This window comes from Poromitra crassiceps, assembly GCF_964638095.1.
Source record: "Poromitra crassiceps genome assembly, chromosome: 14".
In the NCBI taxonomy this organism is placed as follows: domain Eukaryota; kingdom Metazoa; phylum Chordata; class Actinopteri; order Beryciformes; family Melamphaidae; genus Poromitra; species Poromitra crassiceps.
Genome location: NC_139633.1, coordinates 35,649,978 through 35,668,866, shown reverse-complemented (window position 1 = coordinate 35,668,866; position 18,889 = coordinate 35,649,978). Strand labels below are relative to the sequence as shown.

At 42.3% G+C, this 18,889-nt stretch overlaps 1 protein-coding gene across 1 annotated transcript in view; it reads left to right on the top strand.

The window, feature by feature from the left end:
- Window positions 1-18,497, top strand: part of LOC310789169 (nephrocystin-1-like) — a gene marked incomplete at its 5' end in the record, with an annotated part of 67,403 nt that extends 48,906 nt beyond the window's left edge. The window contains 5 exons of the mRNA XM_083650759.1: window positions 8,540-8,639; window positions 15,899-16,011; window positions 16,573-16,646; window positions 17,137-17,181; window positions 17,577-18,497. Of these exons, the coding sequence (XP_083506885.1) occupies window positions 8,540-8,639; window positions 15,899-16,011; window positions 16,573-16,646; window positions 17,137-17,181; window positions 17,577-17,855 (611 nt within the window). The 3' untranslated portion in view covers window positions 17,856-18,497. The remainder of the gene's footprint in view (window positions 1-8,539; window positions 8,640-15,898; window positions 16,012-16,572; window positions 16,647-17,136; window positions 17,182-17,576) is intronic.
- Window positions 18,498-18,889: the final 392 nt, after the last annotated feature.

The following is an 18,889-nucleotide window of genomic DNA, read 5'->3' as shown; positions in this document are numbered from 1 at the left end:
TGGTCATCCGGATGTGTTGTGACTGACCTAACATGTTGACTTGAGCTAGAGATGAGTTCCCAAAACTGAATAGCACACATAAACACAAAACTGAATAGCACACATAAACACAAAACTGAATAGCACACATAAACACAAAACTGAATAGCACACATAAACACAAAACTGAATAGCACACATAAACACAAAACTGAATAGCACACATATAAACACAAAACTGAATAGCACACATAAACACAAAACTGAATAGCACACATAAACACAAAACTGAATAGCACACATATAAACACAAAACTGAATAGCACACATAAACACAAAACTGAATAGCACACATATAAACAAAACTGAATAGCACACATAAACACAAAACTGAATAGCACACATATAAACAAAACTGAATAGCACACATAAACACAAAACTGAATAGCACATATAAACACAAAACTGAATAGCACACATAAACACAAAACTGAATAGCACACATAAACACAAAACTGAATAGCACACATATAAACACAAAACTGAATAGCACATATAAACACAAAACTGAATAGCACACATAAACACAAAACTGAATAGCACACATAAACACAAAACTGAATAGCACACATAAACACAAAACTGAATAGCACACATATAAACACAAAACTGAATAGCACACATAAACACAAAACTGAATAGCACACATAAACACAAAACTGAATAGCATACATAAACACAAAACTGAATAGCACACATATAAACACAAAACTGAATAGCACACATAAACACAAAACTGAATAGCACACATAAACACAAAACTGAATAGCACACATATAAACACAAAACTGAATAGCACACATAAACACAAAACTGAATAGCACACATATAAACAAAACTGAATAGCACACATAAACACAAAACTGAATAGCACACATATAAACAAAACTGAATAGCACACATAAACACAAAACTGAATAGCACATATAAACACAAAACTGAATAGCACACATAAACACAAAACTGAATAGCACACATAAACACAAAACTGAATAGCACACATATAAACACAAAACTGAATAGCACATATAAACACAAAACTGAATAGCACACATAAACACAAAACTGAATAGCACACATAAACACAAAACTGAATAGCACACATAAACACAAAACTGAATAGCACACATATAAACAAAACTGAATAGCACACATAAACACAAAACTGAATAGCACACATATAAACAAAACTGAATAGCACACATAAACACAAAACTGAATAGCACATATAAACACAAAACTGAATAGCACACATAAACACAAAACTGAATAGCACACATATAAACACAAAACTGAATAGCACATATAAACACAAAACTGAATAGCACACACAAACACAAAACTGAATAGCACACATAAACACAAAACTGAATAGCACACATATAAACACAAAACTGAATAGCACACATATAAACAAAACTGAATAGCACACATAAACACAAAACTGAATAGCACACATAAACACAAAACTGAATAGCACACATATAAACACAAAACTGAATAGCACACATATAAACACAAAACTGAATAGCACATATAAACACAAAACTGAATAGCACATATAAACACAAAACTGAATAGCACACATAAACACAAAACTGAATAGCACACATAAACACAAAACTGAATAGCACACATATAAACAAAACTGAATAGCACACATAAACACAAAACTGAATAGCACACATAAACACAAAACTGAATAGCACACATATAAACACAAAACTGAATAGCACACATATAAACACAAAACTGAATAGCACACATATAAACACAAAACTGAATAGCACATATAAACACAAAACTGAATAGCACACATAAACACAAAACTGAATAGCACACAAACACAAAACTGAATAGCACACATAAACACAAAACTGAATAGCACATATAAACACAAAACTGAATAGCACACATAAACACAAAACTGAATAGCACACATATAAACACAAAACTGAATAGCACACATATAAACACAAAACTGAATAGCACACATATAAACACAAAACTGAATAGCACACATATAAACACAAAACTGAATAGCACACATATAAACACAAAACTGAATAGCACACATAAACACAAAACTGCCTTCGTCTTAGCTCAATCTAATCGTATGTAAGATACAACTAAGATTCCAACCACAGATTTAGCTAATACATCTGCAAGCTTCACGTGTAGTTTTAGCTAATCACTACCTGCTGCCGTTAGCTCTATTGCCAAATCTGTCTGTCTGAAAAATGCCATTTTAGTGTCAGAATGCTCATAAGATACTGTATGTGGCAAACTGGATGTGATATTTACTTTGGTGACTAAGGAGCGAAAGAATCGTAATTTGTGATCACGATCACTTCTCCCATTGACTCCAATAGACTCAGGACCTGCTCGTCTCATAAAGGGGCGTGGCAGGGGCCAAACCCACGTGACACGTTTGGGGCCGTGGTGGCCTAAAGGTTAGAGAAGCGAGGTTCTGACCAGAAGGTCATCGGTTCAATCCTTCGGACCGGCAGAATAAATCTGGGTGGGGAAAGTGACAAGGCAGCCCTTGCCCCATTACCACCACCGATGTGCCCTTGAGCAAGGCCCTTAACCCCAACTGCTCCAGTGGAGCTGCTCAGTGGCCATCAGATCAGACTGTGGTTGTACTGGTGAGCTTCCAGGTGTGAAGGTGTGTGTGAATGTTTATTTTTATTTTTATTTGACCTTTATTTAACCAGATAAAAACCGTTGAGAACAAATTCTCATTTACAATGGTGACCTGGCCAAGGGGCCGCAGCAAGGGTAAAAAACAATACAAACAGTACATCAGGTCAGCACAAGGCAACACATATAAAATACGTATAGTAAATAACGACAAGACAGAAGTAAAATCAGGAAGCAAACAACAACATTCAATCAACAAAGATGCAGAAGGAGGGGGGTTGCTGGGAATAAATGATGGGACTATAGGGGGAGAGAGGGAGGGAGAGGCCTAACGGCAGGTGCAGCGGTCGACTACGAGCTGTTTCAGGGTGTGTTTGAACATGTTGAGAGATATGAGAGCTGTGAGTTTGAGTGTGTTTTGAAGTGTGTTCCAGTCATTTGCTGCGGCAAAGCGGAAGGAGTTACGGCCAAAGACAGTACGGGCTTTTGGGATGGAGAGCATGATGAAGTTGGTGGATCTTAGACGGTAATTGCTGTTGGAAATATGCAGGAGGGATGAGAGGTACTGTGGACACATGCCGAGAATGGACTTGTACACTAGTTGAAGCCAGTGTTGAAGCCGCCTGATGTGAAGGGAGGGCCAGTCCACAGGTTCATACAGGTCACAGTGGTGAGTCGAAAAGGTGGCATTTGTGGCAAAGAGGATAGCAGAGTGGTGGATTGTGTCCAGGTTATTGAGGATGCTCTTTGAGGCCATCCGGTAGATCGTGTCACCATAGTCGAACATGGGCAGGATGGTCATTTTGACGAGGACGTGTTTGGCAGAGTGTGTAAATGACGCCTTGTTGCGGTAGAGAAAACTGAGTCTGGCTTTGACTTTGGCCACTAGGTTGTTTATGTGTGTGTTGAATGAAAGGGATTCGTCCAGCCATAGTCCGAGATATTTATAGGAGCTGACAAACTCCAGCTCAGAGCCGTCGGCAGTGTAGATCTTGGGGGTGGGGCTGGCAGTGCCGGGGTTGTTCCGGGCAAACAGCATGCATTTGTTGGCCGTGAACATGCAGGGTGCTCCTGAAAAAGACAGCATTGCTCTCAGTGAGACTCCCCCTGTATAAATAAAGGTAAAAAACAACACCACTGATACAGACAGTTGAGCCTTCTCGCTCTAAACAGTCTCTGGAGAGAAGCAGCCTTGTTTTCAAACTGGCAAGTGCATTTGTGAAATCTCTTCTCCTCTCCTCTCCTGTCCTCTCCTTTCTTCATCTCCTCTCCTGTCCTCTCCTCTCTTCATCTCCTCTCCTGTCCTCTCCTCTCTTCACCTCCTCTCCCCTCCTCTCCTGTCCTTTCTCCTCTCTTCACCTCCTCTCCCCTCCTCTCTTCTCCTGTCATCTCCCCCTCTCCTCTACGGTTTTCCTAGACACTCATATATTACACACTCTTGCCGGGGCACTAGTGCAAAGTCACTTTGACTATGCTGCCACCTCATGGTACACCGGACTATCACAACGATTAAAGGGCAGGTTGCAGACAGCCCAAAACAAATTAATCAGAGTTATACTTAAAGGAGGACTTACCCCCTAGATATGTATTAGAACAGTGATTTGAAAATACCTATTGAAAAAACCAAGAAATGACATATACTCTTGTCTATACTAGACTCTTTGGCTGTGTTAAGTCAAGATTTTTTTTCGGAAATCGACGCCATTACAGTTTGCATACTGCCTCAAAAATAATTTATTTGAGAGGGGCGATATCTTTATAAATATCATCAACTAGCCAACGCTGGTGGCCTGTATGGAAACAGAAAATCCTGAAATGGTTGATAGTTATATCAATTTGGCCATTCAGTGGCGAACTAGAAATTTAATTATTTTTGTCCCATTTTGTCCCATGTGTGTGTGCGTGGCTTGCATGTGGCTTGTCTAAACTTACGTTAAGAGCCTCGCTGCTCGCAGCACACAGCACACAGTGAGGACAAACCTCTCGCTCTGGGGTAACACAATGCGAGATTTCTCCACGTAATTCCCTCGTCTAACTAGAGATAAACCGCGCAATGAAATCCGTTTTTAATTTGCGTTTTGGGGCTTTTTACCACCTTTTCGTTTTGGGGCACCTCTGATTTTTCCTCTCAGGACGCAGGAGGCAGCGCAGAGCTCTTCTCCTCCTCACACTGTTCCCATGCGAATCCCCCCGAGCAGCACACACACACAGACAGAGCCAGTCGCTCTGCTCTGCTGACTTGATTTCCATAAAAGTTGGCGTTGCTTGTACACAGTGATGATATTATATTAGCCGATATGTTTAGAGAAGCTTTGTCACATTGTCACGTCGTAGTATAGCGTTATATTTTACATGTCCGCTAAACTGCGACGAGATTTGTTTGCGGAAATATCAGACTGCTCTCTCTGCTGCTCTGAGCACAGAGAGCCCAGCTGCTGCTGGCCTGCTGCGCGCGCCCGTGGAGCTTGGGGCTCGTCCATGTAACAGTACGACTCTCGCCTGCCTGGGCTGGAAACAGTGCTTGCAACTCGGACTGATAATATAAACATCATCATTCGAGCTTATCCAGGTAAGATATCAATAAAGTAATGACACATTCAGCGGGAAACTAACTATAATTAAGACATGTGCCAACTTTGACGACGTTTGGTTCAGTATTTTAAGAGCAAACAGATTTTTTTTTACTTCAGTTAGAGCCCTCTGGAGCCTGATACTAAGTAAGGTTTTTCCATCTTGCCTAGTTGTATAGGCTTTGGAGATGCACCAGATGCACGCGCTAAACCCACCGTGACGTCAGGTTGTACCAAATATCCCATTCATTTGAGGGCACAAAAAAAAGCAGTCTTTGACCCTTAGAGGGCGCTTATGCCAGATATGCTGCTGAAAAATGATACAAATGGTACAATGGCAACAGTTTGGTGTCAAATGTGGAAATTCTGACCAGAATTCTTCACACATCACCCCCAAAGTCATATATATTGGTTAAAAGCTGAAAAAAAGTGTTTTGGAGGTAAGTCCTCCTTTAAGTTGCACCCCCGTACTCACCTTGACACCAAGCACTTTGAAAGTCTCCGATGGTTATCGGTCGAAAAGCGCACTTTATATATTAAAATGCTTAGTCTTTTTATAAGTGATACATTGTAGAAGAGGGGTGATCTCTGCACAAACCGTGTGCGTCAGGTGCGTCGGAGCATCAGGTAAGTTGAAAGAGGAAAATCCCGCACACTGACTTCACTTCAGACTTTTATTGGCGACGTTTCGGTCACAAGACCTTCATCTGGCAAAAGTGATTTCTGAATGCAGACAACAGTTATATATAGGCACAAGGGGGTGTCGCAGCAGCCAATCACAGTCAAGCAATCAGGCTGACAACGTGCCTAATAGACACTGCAGGTGTCAGTCAATCATAATAAATACATACAGAGCAAACAGAATACATGAGGATCAGCCTTCACACACCTATACATTTCCCAGTAATAAAAATAAAGGGAGAATGATTAAAAGTTCCCAGTAATAAATAAAAGGAAACTTGAGACGGCTATTCCCAGTGATAAATAAATAAAGGGAGGAAGATTAAAATACACAGTAAGAATTTTTTTATATCAAATGGGCTATTGATTAAAAAGTTCCCAGTAAAAAATATATAAAGGGAAACTTAAAATCAAAAAGGCCATTGTTCCCCAGTAAGATATAAATAAAGGGAGACTAATTAACAAGTACCCAGTAATAAAAATAAATGGAGACTAGAAAATAGCAAATGCAAACTATAAATACAATATCAATCAACAATAGAATGCAATAAATATCCATTAAAATTCAGAGCATAATGTTGAGTTGTAGTTCGTCATTTAAACCTAGGTGTTAAAGTTTGGAGGTAAAAAATCCAAAAAGCCTCTCTTTTTTTGAGGAGCAGGTCATGGTTGCCCCCTCTAGGTGGCAGGGGAACCTGCTCAATGCAACAAAAACGTAATGAGGCAATATCATGGTTGTGATCATTAAAATGGACAGCAATAGGGTAAAGATGATCGTTTCGTCTAATAGAACTCTTGTGTTCGCTTATTCTCTGTTTGAGTTTGCGAGTCGTCTTACCCACATAGGCCAGTCCACAACAACAAGTAATAAGGTACACAACATGAGTAGAGGCACAAGTAATAATACTCTTGATAGGGATCTTTTTTACCAGTGTGGGGATGGTGAAAAGAGGTGGTCTTAAAGGTGTTGTGGCATTGGGCGCAGTTGCCACAGCGGTAATTCCCATTGGCTATAGGAGCAAGGAGAGTCTGTCTCGGTTGTGGGTGATTATTAAACGAGGCATGTACCAGACGGTCCCTTATGTTTTTTGCACATTTATAAACAAAGAGGGGTGGATGTTTAAAAGTATCTGATAATTCAGTGTCAGATCTTAAAAGATGCCAATGTTTCAAAATCGTGGCTTTGATGAGGTGAGAATGGGCGGAATAAACCGTAGAACAAGTAATAGAAAAGTCCTTCTCACCTTTCTCACTTGTTTTAAGAAGATCGAGACGGGGTTTGTTTAATGCTGCAATGTAGGCCGCATCGACCCAATCAACAGGGTAGCCCCGTGAACACAATTTAGACTTCATGTCTGCAGATTTGTCAATATAGTCCTGTGTGGTGGCATAAGTGATACATTGCCCTGCTGCTATTTGCTTGATCTGCTGCTATTTATTTTATTTTGAGTTCCTTTAATGTAACCGCTCTCCGCTGTTTTATGTTTCTTTTAAATTGTTGTAAGTGTTTTATGTTTTTTATGCCTCGTCTTACTATATGTTTTATGTGAGGACCACAATGGAAATAAGCCCTCTGGCTTTTTTGTGTTTTTATCCTCGGTGATTGATATATTGTTTGTTCTTTCATTACTATATGTACTGTTGTGTTATTTTATTTTATCACCAAATAAATTCATTCATTCACTACTATCCTCTCCTCTCCTCCTCTCCCCTCTTCTCCTGTCATCTCCCCCTCTCCTCTACTATCCTATCCCCTCCTCTCCCCACCTCTCTTCTTCTCTCCTCTCCTCTCCCCACCTCTCTTCACCTCCTCTCCTGTCCTCTCCTCTCCTCTCTTCATCTCCTCTCCTGTCCTCTCCTCTCTTCACCTCATCTCCTCTCTCCTCTCCTCTCCTCCTCTCTCCGCTCCTCTCCTCTCCTGTCATCTCCTTCTCTCCTCTACTATCCTCTCCCCTCCTCTCCTCCTCTCTCCCCTCCTCTCCTCTCCTCTCTTCTCCTGTCATCTCCTTCTCTCCTCTACTATCCTCTCCCCACCTCTCTTCACCTCCTCTCCTGTCCTCTCCTCTCCTCTCTTCATCTCCTCTCCTGTCCTCTCCTCTCTTCACCTCCTCTCCTCTCTCCTCTCCTCTCCTCCTCTCTCCGCTCCTCTCCTCTCCTGTCATCTCCTTCTCTCCTCTACTATCCTCTCCCCTCATCTCCTCCTCTCCCCACCTCTTCTTCTCTTCTCTCCCCTCTTCTCCTGTCCTCTCCTCCTCTCCCCACCTCTCTTCACCTCCTCTCCTGTCCTTTCTCCTCTCCTCCTCTCCCCACCTCTCTTCTCCTCTCCCCTCTTCTCCTGTCCTCTACTATCCTCTCCCCACCTCTCTTCTCCTCTCCCCTCTTCTCCTGTCCTCTCCTCTCTTCATCTCCTCTCCTCTCCCCACCTCTCTTCATCTCCTCTCCTCCTCTCCTCTATTAATAGCTTCTTTCCTCCTCTCCACTCCTCTCTTCTCCTTCTCTCCTCTCTTCTCCTGTCCTGTCCTGTCCTCCTCTCCTCTCTTAATATCTTCTCCCCTCCTTTCCTCCTCTCCTCTCCACTCCTCTCTTCTCCTCCTCTCCTCTCTCAGCTCCAGCTGGTGTTTTGCAGCAGATGCTGCTGGCCAGGCAGCAGCCCAAGCTGATCGTCAAACTGAAATCAGCCAAAAGTAGGACCAGAACCCAGCTCAGGTGAGAGAACCACTGGAGAGCTTTAACACACCCAGTGGATGATGTGTTCAGCCTTCAAGGAAAAATCCACCCTCACATCCCAATACACCCCTTGCCCCTAATCACTTAGCCCTTAACGCTCGTTTTGTGCGTTCACGTGTCCTGGTAGAGTGTCCCCATTCTTGTTGGGACAGAGACGTGTCCTGGTAGAGTGTCCCCATTCTTGTTGGGACAGAGACGTGTCCTGGTAGAGTGTCCCCATTCTTGTTGGGACAGAGGGCTAGGGTGAAGTGGTAGGACTATATAGCCCACCAAACAGAGCTTCTTCAGAGGTAGGTTATGAGAAATCTCCCAGAATGCCTTGCGAATCATCGGCAAGATGGTGGCTAAGGCTAAAAGAAAACACAAATGTAAGCATTTTCTTTGATAGTAAAGATTTAAAAAAATATCCTAACCATCCTATTATCTTAGTTTCATGTATTTTCAATGTATTTTCGATCTGCCATTCTCAACCTGTGGGCCGCTACTTAGCTTAGTGCTACAATGGCAGTCTATGGTACTTTTGCCTACTCCCGTTCAGATGCCCAAAATACACATTCCAACAGCGCCAGAAACACTCACATGTACACTCACGTATTCACCACGCCATGAAATAATAATCCAAAATAACGCGAAATAGTAATTTTCGTAGTAAATCCACACCGAGAACTAACAAAGAGTTATCTCAGCTTCCACTCTCAGACAGCTGAAACCATGCTGTACTCAACGGCTAATATCTACATAACTACTAACTCTACAAACTAACTCTTTTAGACAGAGAAAGCACACATTCTATTAGTACTTTTGTGAACTTTGTGTTCACAAACTCCAAGCAGAAAAGAATCCTCAAAAAACGGCCCGGCAGAAGCTACCTACAGCATTGAAAAAAGGGCTGGCAGTCAATGTGTTAATCTCATCATATAGGGATAGGCTATATTTTTCTAGCTGATGCCTTTAGAACATTCTTTTCACTTTGATCTTGCTATAGTGTAGCGTATTTACATGCTTGCAGTATTTAAATTGCAGTTAGATTGGTTTGAGAAGCATAATAATATGGAATAATAGCCTATATATGGAGACAGACAGACTGGATGAAGGGAGGGGGGGGGGGGCAGAGTGCTTGGCTTTTGTCTGGTTTTGCTGGACCACTGGAATTGGAGCTTAAAAGGCAAGCGTGCGATTCGTTTATTGCACTTATCCAATGAGCATGACGGTGCATAATTTTACGCTTAAAAGGCGTGGTTGTAATGGTTGAGTCTGCGTGTAGCGCCGATACCAAGATAGCGAGTGTGCTGGTCCACACCCACTTACTGCGCTAGGCGGCCTAGCGCTAGGCCTTAAACGCAGTTTCTACGCCGATTGCAACGATAGGGCCCTTGATGTCTGGCAACAAACTGGTGGCATCTGTCTGACTACTGATGATGAATCAGGATCTCCAAGGGTTGTCCCATTTCATAGGACTAGATTTCAACCAGTACCCCTCCTAACTGTTCCCATTTGACATGCTGAATCAGTGCATCTTGGGTGGGAGGCAGGTTCTCTTGATGCATTTGAAAAAAGCCAATGTCTAGCATCATCTACTTGGCTGGAGCCACAGCTTTTGCTGTACATGACAACCCCAAGGTGAGGGCGACCAGGGTTTTGGGATGAACTCCTCCTTTCTACCAAGAAGGATGTTATACCTTCCAACAGATCTGAATATGACATATCTGCACTTCAGCCTTGTAACCATCCTGATGCAGACACTACAGTATAATGATTTATAGCACCTGGCACATGCTGGGCCAGTAGCCATAGAAACTCAGGATCCATACGTCTGACAGTGATGTTGTAATACTTGCAATATGCTTCTTCTACACATTAGGCCTCACAGAGCACTGGATCGGCTTCCCATGTGGAAAGTACATTTATGTTCACAAAATCTGCAATGTTCTTGGTCCCCAGAGATCACTGGCATTACATCTCTTCCATTTGCTAAAATGATGTGATACTACATCAGCCTTCCAGGGCTATGGGAAAAGGAGTGGATGGGCAGCTTGGGAAGCAACATGCGGATCTCACTGAGACCGTGGATGCCTTCACCTTGGAGCCTGAACCGATCAACTCAGATGTCGATGTCCAAAGACTGGAAGCATTATGGTTGTTGTCATGTCCAGCAAGAGCTGTGTCTCCAGCCAAGTAGATAAAGCCAGACATCCGCTTTTCTGAAATGGTACCAAGTCCCTTGAGAACTTGCCTCCCACCCAAGATGCACTGATTCAGCATGTCAAATGGGGACTGCTGCAGACCAGCTTCTACTGGAATCAGGCAACCTCTGTCCAGCAAAATATCCAGAGTTCAGTACGTGGGGCTGGTACTGGGACTCCCATGACCAAGACTTGGGAACCTTACTGGACCCATCTTTCAGATGCCAGTAAAGCCTGAGTCATCATTCTCTGCTGCAGCTGCAAAAAGTAATGTAGTGGGTGCTGTGAATGCTGTAAAGCTGGAGCCTGTGGCACCTCAATGTGGATGCAAGAGTGCCTGTACCAACAATGCAACAATATTTGATTAATCTGGCTGTGGATATAAGGATATAAACAAAAAACACTTTACACTCAATCTAACTTAACCCCCCCAACCCATGGACATACCTAAGTGTTACTCACTAATTGTTTCAATACAATATGTAAGATAAATACTGTAGATTGTTTGTTTCCACCAGTTTGATGGTAACTCATTCTTACAACTACAAAAGTGTATGTAAAAAAGAAATGGGATAGCAGCCATATTGGTAGCCTATTTACTATGCAAATTAGAGTGCTATAGATAGATTCAATCATAAATCTGAGTATTACAATGTGTTTCTAAAACTCAAAAACCATAAAATGGACACGAGTTTACTAAAAGCATCAACAGTTATGGTAAAACTCATATTCAGGTAGCCGCCATCTTGGAAATATGCAGATTAGGGGTCCACACACATCTTCATTAGTAAAGATAAGCATTCCAACACCTTTCTAATGGTAAAAAAAAACATAAGATAGACACCAAGTCTGTATTTCTAGCTCATCTCTTTCAAAAGTTATAGCCAAAATCTTTTTCGGACAGTGGTCATATTGGATTTGGCCGCCAGCTCGGGCACTCTGGCTCAATTGTTAGAGCATGCCCTGGGCTAATTCTGGGCAAATTCTGGTGCTTTTAGACTTGATTTGCATGAACTTAGCCTCAAATGTCCCTAAAAGTCCCGCAACTATTATGTTTTGCATGGTGTTATAAACCGAGTGATAACACACATTTAGCTACCATTGGTGCAATCCTCTCACATATGATCTAACTCTAGAGATGTATACCTTGCCAAAAATCAATATGAGCATTATTCCCAACCCTTCTGGCCCATGGACTAATATGTAGATAGATTTCTTTTGCAAGATTTTGAGAGTAAATTAGACACTTTTTTCATATGTTTTTGAGTTTTACTATTCTAAACCTGTTAAAATCATTAAAACAACCCGCTCAATCAATTCCTCATACAGAAATCATACAGAAAAGTGGTGTCATTTGTCTCTGTATGACATCTAGTTCAAAAGTTATGACCCTTATCCATTTTCATCAGACATCGCAATATGCCCGCAAAGATGGCCGCCAAACGGACCCATGGGACACTATTTCAACGGGGTAACAACAAAATTTGTTTATTAGACACCTTGAGGAGTACAAAAATCTATGTTAGAAAAATATATCTTTCGGGTGCGCGGGGACCCCCCGTTCCTACTAGACTAATGGTATTGGCCCTTATTACACTGTTAGAACTCCACAGTCTTGTGATGTCTCCTCTTCTACGATGGATTAGGCATGGGCTATTCCCGGTTTTACCGGTTCGGTTCGGTGTACGAGCCCAAACCGGTTTCATCACGTGCGAACCGAAAAAAACAACAACAAAAATATTATATATATGAAAAAAAAAAAAAAAATTACCGTTAGGGATTTTTCGTATTAGCCTCTTCTCAAGTCTTATTTTGTTTATTATGTTGATGTTTGAAGAAAAGTTAAGCTGAATAGTTATGAGAAATAAAAACAGTGTGTTGTTACAGTTAACTCATTGAGTGCCAGCCACTTTTGGAGAACGGACGCTCCCAGTGCCAGAGTTTCAGAGCGTTTTCAGTGATTTCTCGAGGCCCACAGAATATTGTGTGATATTACTATGTAAACACTGAACACGCACAAAGAACGATGAGACTCTCTTCTATCATCTGCCATTTTCCGTTCTTTAGTTATGAGCCGGAGAAGATAGCTTGATTTAACCAAAAACAGCAATTTTTTTCTAGAAGCTGAGATAATGAGCCTTTTGTGAAATTAAACATTTCAAGCACATCACTGACTCTGAAACTAATATTTTCTAATGTAGTCACACCTCAAAAATAATTTCCTTCAATAAAACAGTGAAGGCCAGGGAATTTTGTTTGGCAGAATAATATTTTTTAGCTGCAACCAGCAGCGCTGGCCCCTGCGTGCGCTGCTGGTTGCAGCTTCTTGCTGGTCTTGATTTGCTGCTGGTGGGCATCGGATATTCTGGCTTGCGTTTGCCAACCCTGTCCTGCTGTCTGGGTCTGTCTGGGTGTTGTGTGCTGCTCTGCGTGCCCCCCCCCCCCCCCCCCCCCCCGCCCGCCTCAACTGCACACTCCTCCTCCGTATGGGAGTGTCTCTGGTGGCTCTCTGCTGAGTTTGCTGTGCACAGTGAAGGGTGCGCGACATCCAGCTTTTTTACAGCGTTCCGCGTGTGTTTGTCACCGGCAACCATGCTTCCAGTTGATCACGGCTGATCATGCGGATGTGCTGTCGCAACGGACACGGAGCGGCTCAATTGTGGCAGCAGATTGGCTGCTGCAGGCACAGCTACAGTAACGTTATGCTTCATGCATATCGATGCATACGGATGCGATGCGATTTCCGTTTCCCCAACGACTTCTTCTTTGTTTTTTCCTTGCCTTTCTGTTATCTGGAGAGCACTGTCGCCACCTAAGGGTTCTGTAAAATAGGTTAGACACATTCAATAGCTCCCATATTGTAAGAGGCGATGTAAGAGGCTTAGATCGACATCCCCCCGTCAAAAAACGCAATTGACGACTTTAGTCGTCTTTGGCACTCTACGTCACTATTTGAATTGACGACTAAAGTCGTCATTGGCACTCAATGAGTTAAATGGTTCTGCTTATTTTTATTCAGTGTTAGTGCTGGTTGGCATACCAGCTTAGAGGTGCATTATAGCTACCAACTGCAGTCGCATTACAGTCATTTATTGCGTACACTACTATATATATCTATATATATATATAGATAGATATAGATAGATATATGTTTTTGGTCAAATTCGATATACCGGTTTGATACGTTTTTTGGGGAATATCGATCCGGTTTCAACATTTTCAAACCGACCCATGCTTACGATGGATTTCTCCCTGTATGATTGTTGAAGGTTTGGGACTGACACCAAAACCTGACGTTTACGTTGATGTTTGAGATGACTGAAACATTGTCTGCTGTCACACTCCATTGTAGCTTCTGGAAAGATCTGGGCGTGTGTGTTACAGGGTTCTGTGTGTTACATGGTTCTGTGTGTTACAGGGTTCTGTGTGTTACAGGGTTCTGTGTGTTACATGGTTCTGTGTGTTACATGATTCTGTGTGTTACAGGGTTCTGTGTGTTACATGGTTCTGTGTGTTACAGGGTTCTGTGTGTGTTACAGGGTTCTGTGTGTGTTACAGGGTTCTGTGTGTTACAGGGTTCTGTGTGTTACATGGTTCTGTGTGTTACAGGGTTCTGTGTGTTACAGGGTTCTGTGTGTTACAGGGTTCTGTGTGTGTTACATGGTTCTGTGTGTGTTACAGGGTTCTGTGTGTTACAGGGTTCTGTGTGTGTTACAGGGTTCTGTGTGTGTTACAGGGTTATGTGTGTTACAGGGTTATGTGTGTTACAGGGTTATGTGTGTTACATGGTTCTGTGTGTTACAGGGTTCTGTGTGTTACAGGGTTCTGTGTTACAGGGTTCTGTGTTTTACATGGTTCTGTGTGTTACAGGGTTCTGTGTGTTACAGGGTTCTGTGTGTGTTACAGGGTTCTGTGTGTGTTACAGGGTTCTGTGTTTGTTACAGGGTTCTGTGTGTTACAGGGTTCTGTGTGTGTTACAGGGTTCTGTGTGTTACAAGGTTCCCATGGCTCCTTGAAGTCCTTAAAAGTTTGTGCATTTGAGGGAGGGGGGGAATCAAGGCCTTTCAAGTAAAACAATAGAGTGCTTGAATTTATATATTTTGTGTAATATAGTTCTTCTTTTGATTATATATATATATATATATATATATATGCTGCTTTGAGAAATTGTGACGGTCACCTGCGCGCATGACTGATTGAAGACAAATGATGCAGGTTGTACAACAAAGTCTTGAACTACAGTATATATATATAGATATAGATATAGATATATACATTTGTATATATATACATTATGCCATGTTGGGTCCTGGAATGTGAGGGAATTGGGTCTGGGAAGGCCTTGAATGTGATGTTTAAGAAGGAGTGGGAACCGTGCTGTGAGTTAATGGCAGTGTTGGGCAAGTTACTTTCAAAATGTAATATACTACATGTTACTACTTTCATTTGAAAGTAATAGGTTACTTTACAATATTACTGTCTGTGTAGAGTAACTCGTTACTTATTACACTACTTTTGCATTACTTTCACTGTAATAACAGCAGTATCAGAATGACATTGTCACCCCGGAACCATCCCGAAAAATTATTTCAATCATCTTGAAGTCAGTGTAAACAATCCAAAATTCTAAATGTGATCCTTTTCCTTTGTTATTGTCATCTACAGTGGTTATTTGCATAATACACAGTTTGATTAGGAAATTATTTAAATATGTGCTTTGATTAAAAAAAGTAACTCAATTTGTAACTTGAGTTACTTGACAAAGTAACTGGTATAATATTACTGAAATCCTATAAGTAATAAGTTATATTACTGAGTTACTGCTAAAAGTAATATATTACATGTAATATGTTACTTTTGTAATGAGTTACCCCCAACACTGGTTAATGGTATGATTCTAGTTTGTTTTAGCCTGAGCATGCTTTTTTCTTTTTCTTTTGTGTGAGAGGACATTGAGAGTTAAGCCAACCGGACCCAATTTCCTTGTATGTCTACATACTTGGCCAATAAAGCTGATTCTGATTCTGATTCTGATTCTGATGTGTCCCCTGTCAGTGTCCTCCCAGACTCTCTGCTGCACTGTCTGAGCTGCGTCCACCTGCTGGCTCTGCACAGACAGCTGCTGGCTGACACACTGCTGATGGACAGGCCCACCATGCAGAGTGCAGGTAAACAAACGCCAAACAAAACCATCAACAAACCAGGTAAACAAACTCCAAAAACAACAAAAATAGACCAACACAAAACCTGCACATTTCTTCTGGCGTCTCCAGGAACAGTGCTGCTTTGCTGATGCTGTTATTCTCCATCTCTCTCTGCCCTCTCTCTCTCTCTCTCTCTCTCTCTGCCCTCTCCTTCTCTCTCTCTCTCTGCCCTCTCTCTCTGCTCTCTCTCTCTCTCTCTCTCTCTCTGCCCTCTCTCTCTGCTCTCCTTCTCTCTCTCTCTCTGCCCTCTCTCTCTGCTCTCTCTCTCTCTCTCTCTCTCTCTATGCCCCCTCTCTCTCTCTCTCTCTGCCCTCTCTCTCTCTCTGCTCTCTCTCTCTCTCTCTCTGCCCTCTCTCTCTCTCTCTCTCTCTCTCTCTCTCTGCCCTCTCTCTCTCTGCCCTCTCTCTCTCTCTCTGCTCTCTCTCTCTCTCTCTGCTCTCTCTCTCTCTCTGCTCTCTCCCTCTCTCTCTCTCTCTCTCTCTCTGCTCTCTCTCTCTCTCTCTCTCTGCTCTCTCTCTCTCTCAGATGTGATGTGCAGTCCTGTGCTGTCTACCTTCCCTGTGTTGTTGGACCAGTCAGACCTGCTGGATGCTGTCAGGGTCAGTAGGCAGAGCTTCATACTGGCATACATACATACAGTATTCAGCTGTCAGGCTGCCCTGTGATGATGCTTGTCAGGGGGACGACAGAGAACAACTTCACGGTGCTTTGGTGAACCTGACTCTTTTCTGACAGAATATTATGTCGACTTTGCCAACTTTGAATACAGAACAACAAGGAACAGCGACGGCCGGTGTTAACTTGCCCCTCCCTGTAGTGTCCAGCAGCACTGTTCAGCACAGCACTCCACATAATAACGTAACGTTGACTTGTTTCATAATCCTTGAAACGGGTGTGATTCCAGACTCGATGAGGAAAACCTTTTGAAAATGTGATATCCATACTCTACATATCCATACACAGTTCAGCTTGTTGACTGGTTATGACTGGCTCACTGATTGGCTGACTTGTTGACTGGTTATATTGATTGACTTTTGGTGCTCTGGCTGATAGAGTTTTATTGTTTGACTGACTGGTGTTTTGCCTCAGAGCGCCTGGCTGGATGCTGAGAGCAACATGAGCAGAGCGCAGAAGGTCAGACTCTGTGTGTGTGTGTGTGTGTGTGTGTGTGTGTGTGTGTGTGTGTGTGTGTGTGTGTGTTTGTGCACCTGCGCGTGTAATACCTATACTACCCTGTAGATAGTGCTGTAATGCTGCCTGTCCATGTGTGTCTTCTGACCTGCTGGCTTTTCTCTACCAAAATGTTAACATAATTCCATTCTGGTAAATCCTTTCTGGGTAACACTTTCATTAATGTTTAGTTAATGTTTAATAATGGTTAATTATGGGTTAGCTAATGCTTATTAATCATGAACTAACCCTTAATTAATGTACTATTATTGCAAAGTGTTACCATGTGCGTGTGTGTATACAGTTAATACTGTAAACTTAATCCATTCATTTGTATTATTATTATTGTTTGTTTGCAGAGAGACTTTCTCCATGTGAAACAGGAGTTCATTAAGACCTACATGTCATCAGTCTACTACCTTCTCCACTGCCCCTCGCTGCCGTGCCCCCGCTGGGCGGACCCGCCCTCCGAGGAGCAGCGGGCCAGAGTCATCTATGACACACTAGATGCCCTCAAACACGCCCAGCAAGCCTCCAGCCAATCAGGAACCCCGCAGGTCTTCCTCGAGCCCGCCCATCAGCACCTCGCCTTTGATGTCACAGAGTTGACCTTTGACCTCCTCAGGGTGGCGCGGTAACAGGGTGGGGATGAACACACGGCAACATCACTCAGTACATGGTACATTTTGATTGGAGTTCATTATGTTAAAGTAAAATTTGACTCAATATGTTAAATTAACTGTATATATTAGACATATTCTAACATTTTTTGACATCAATAAATCTAGCCTGACATCGCCAGACCAAATTCGCAAATGCGAATGAGTCTGGAAATTCTCTGTTCAATTTTGATTTCCAGGAGCCCAGTCATCAATCAACATGCCCAGTAAAATGCAATCGAACACAATTGGACCTACAACCAATCAGAGCAACGGAACGTGTGACATAGCTCATGCGCTTCGAACCATCTCTGGCTCTCCTCTGTCAGTCAACGTATCAACGTAACAATATATTTGATAAACGGTTGTGATTGGCCCGACGGTTAAACATCAGCTCGCAGATTCGTCAGGTTCCCAGGCTACAATAAATCACTGCAACATTCATATTCAGACATTTAGAAAACAACGGGGCTTATGGGAAATGTAGTCTTAATGTTCACAAACACTAGAACTTTACTACTGGTGTGAGAACAATCGTCTCCACCATCACAGTTAACAATGATATATTGATGCTTCGAAATGCTACAGCGGCTGGCCAAACTTTGAGTCCATCTGACACCTCCTACAGCTCTCAGCAAACTAGAAAGCAGGTTATTTTACTACATTGAAGCAGGTCATAGAAAGGCTTTGGACTGGGACCAACACAGATGCAGGATATTAGATTTTATAGTGACGCTATCAGCACATTGTGAAACTGTTATTTATTGCCAAAGCTTGTACTATTTTGTAATAAACATGTTGTCAATAACAGAGGGTGATTTGTTCAAATGTAACTAAAGGTGACAGATGCTCACAAGTCATTGTTTGCAAGTCAAGTCTCAAGTCTCTTATGGATGAGCCTTCTATCATCTGCTGGATGCCATCCGGTCTGCTTAGAACAATGCATAGCTAAAACTAAGGCATTTTATTATCCTCACTCCTTTATCTATTAGAATACAGTATAATCATTGATT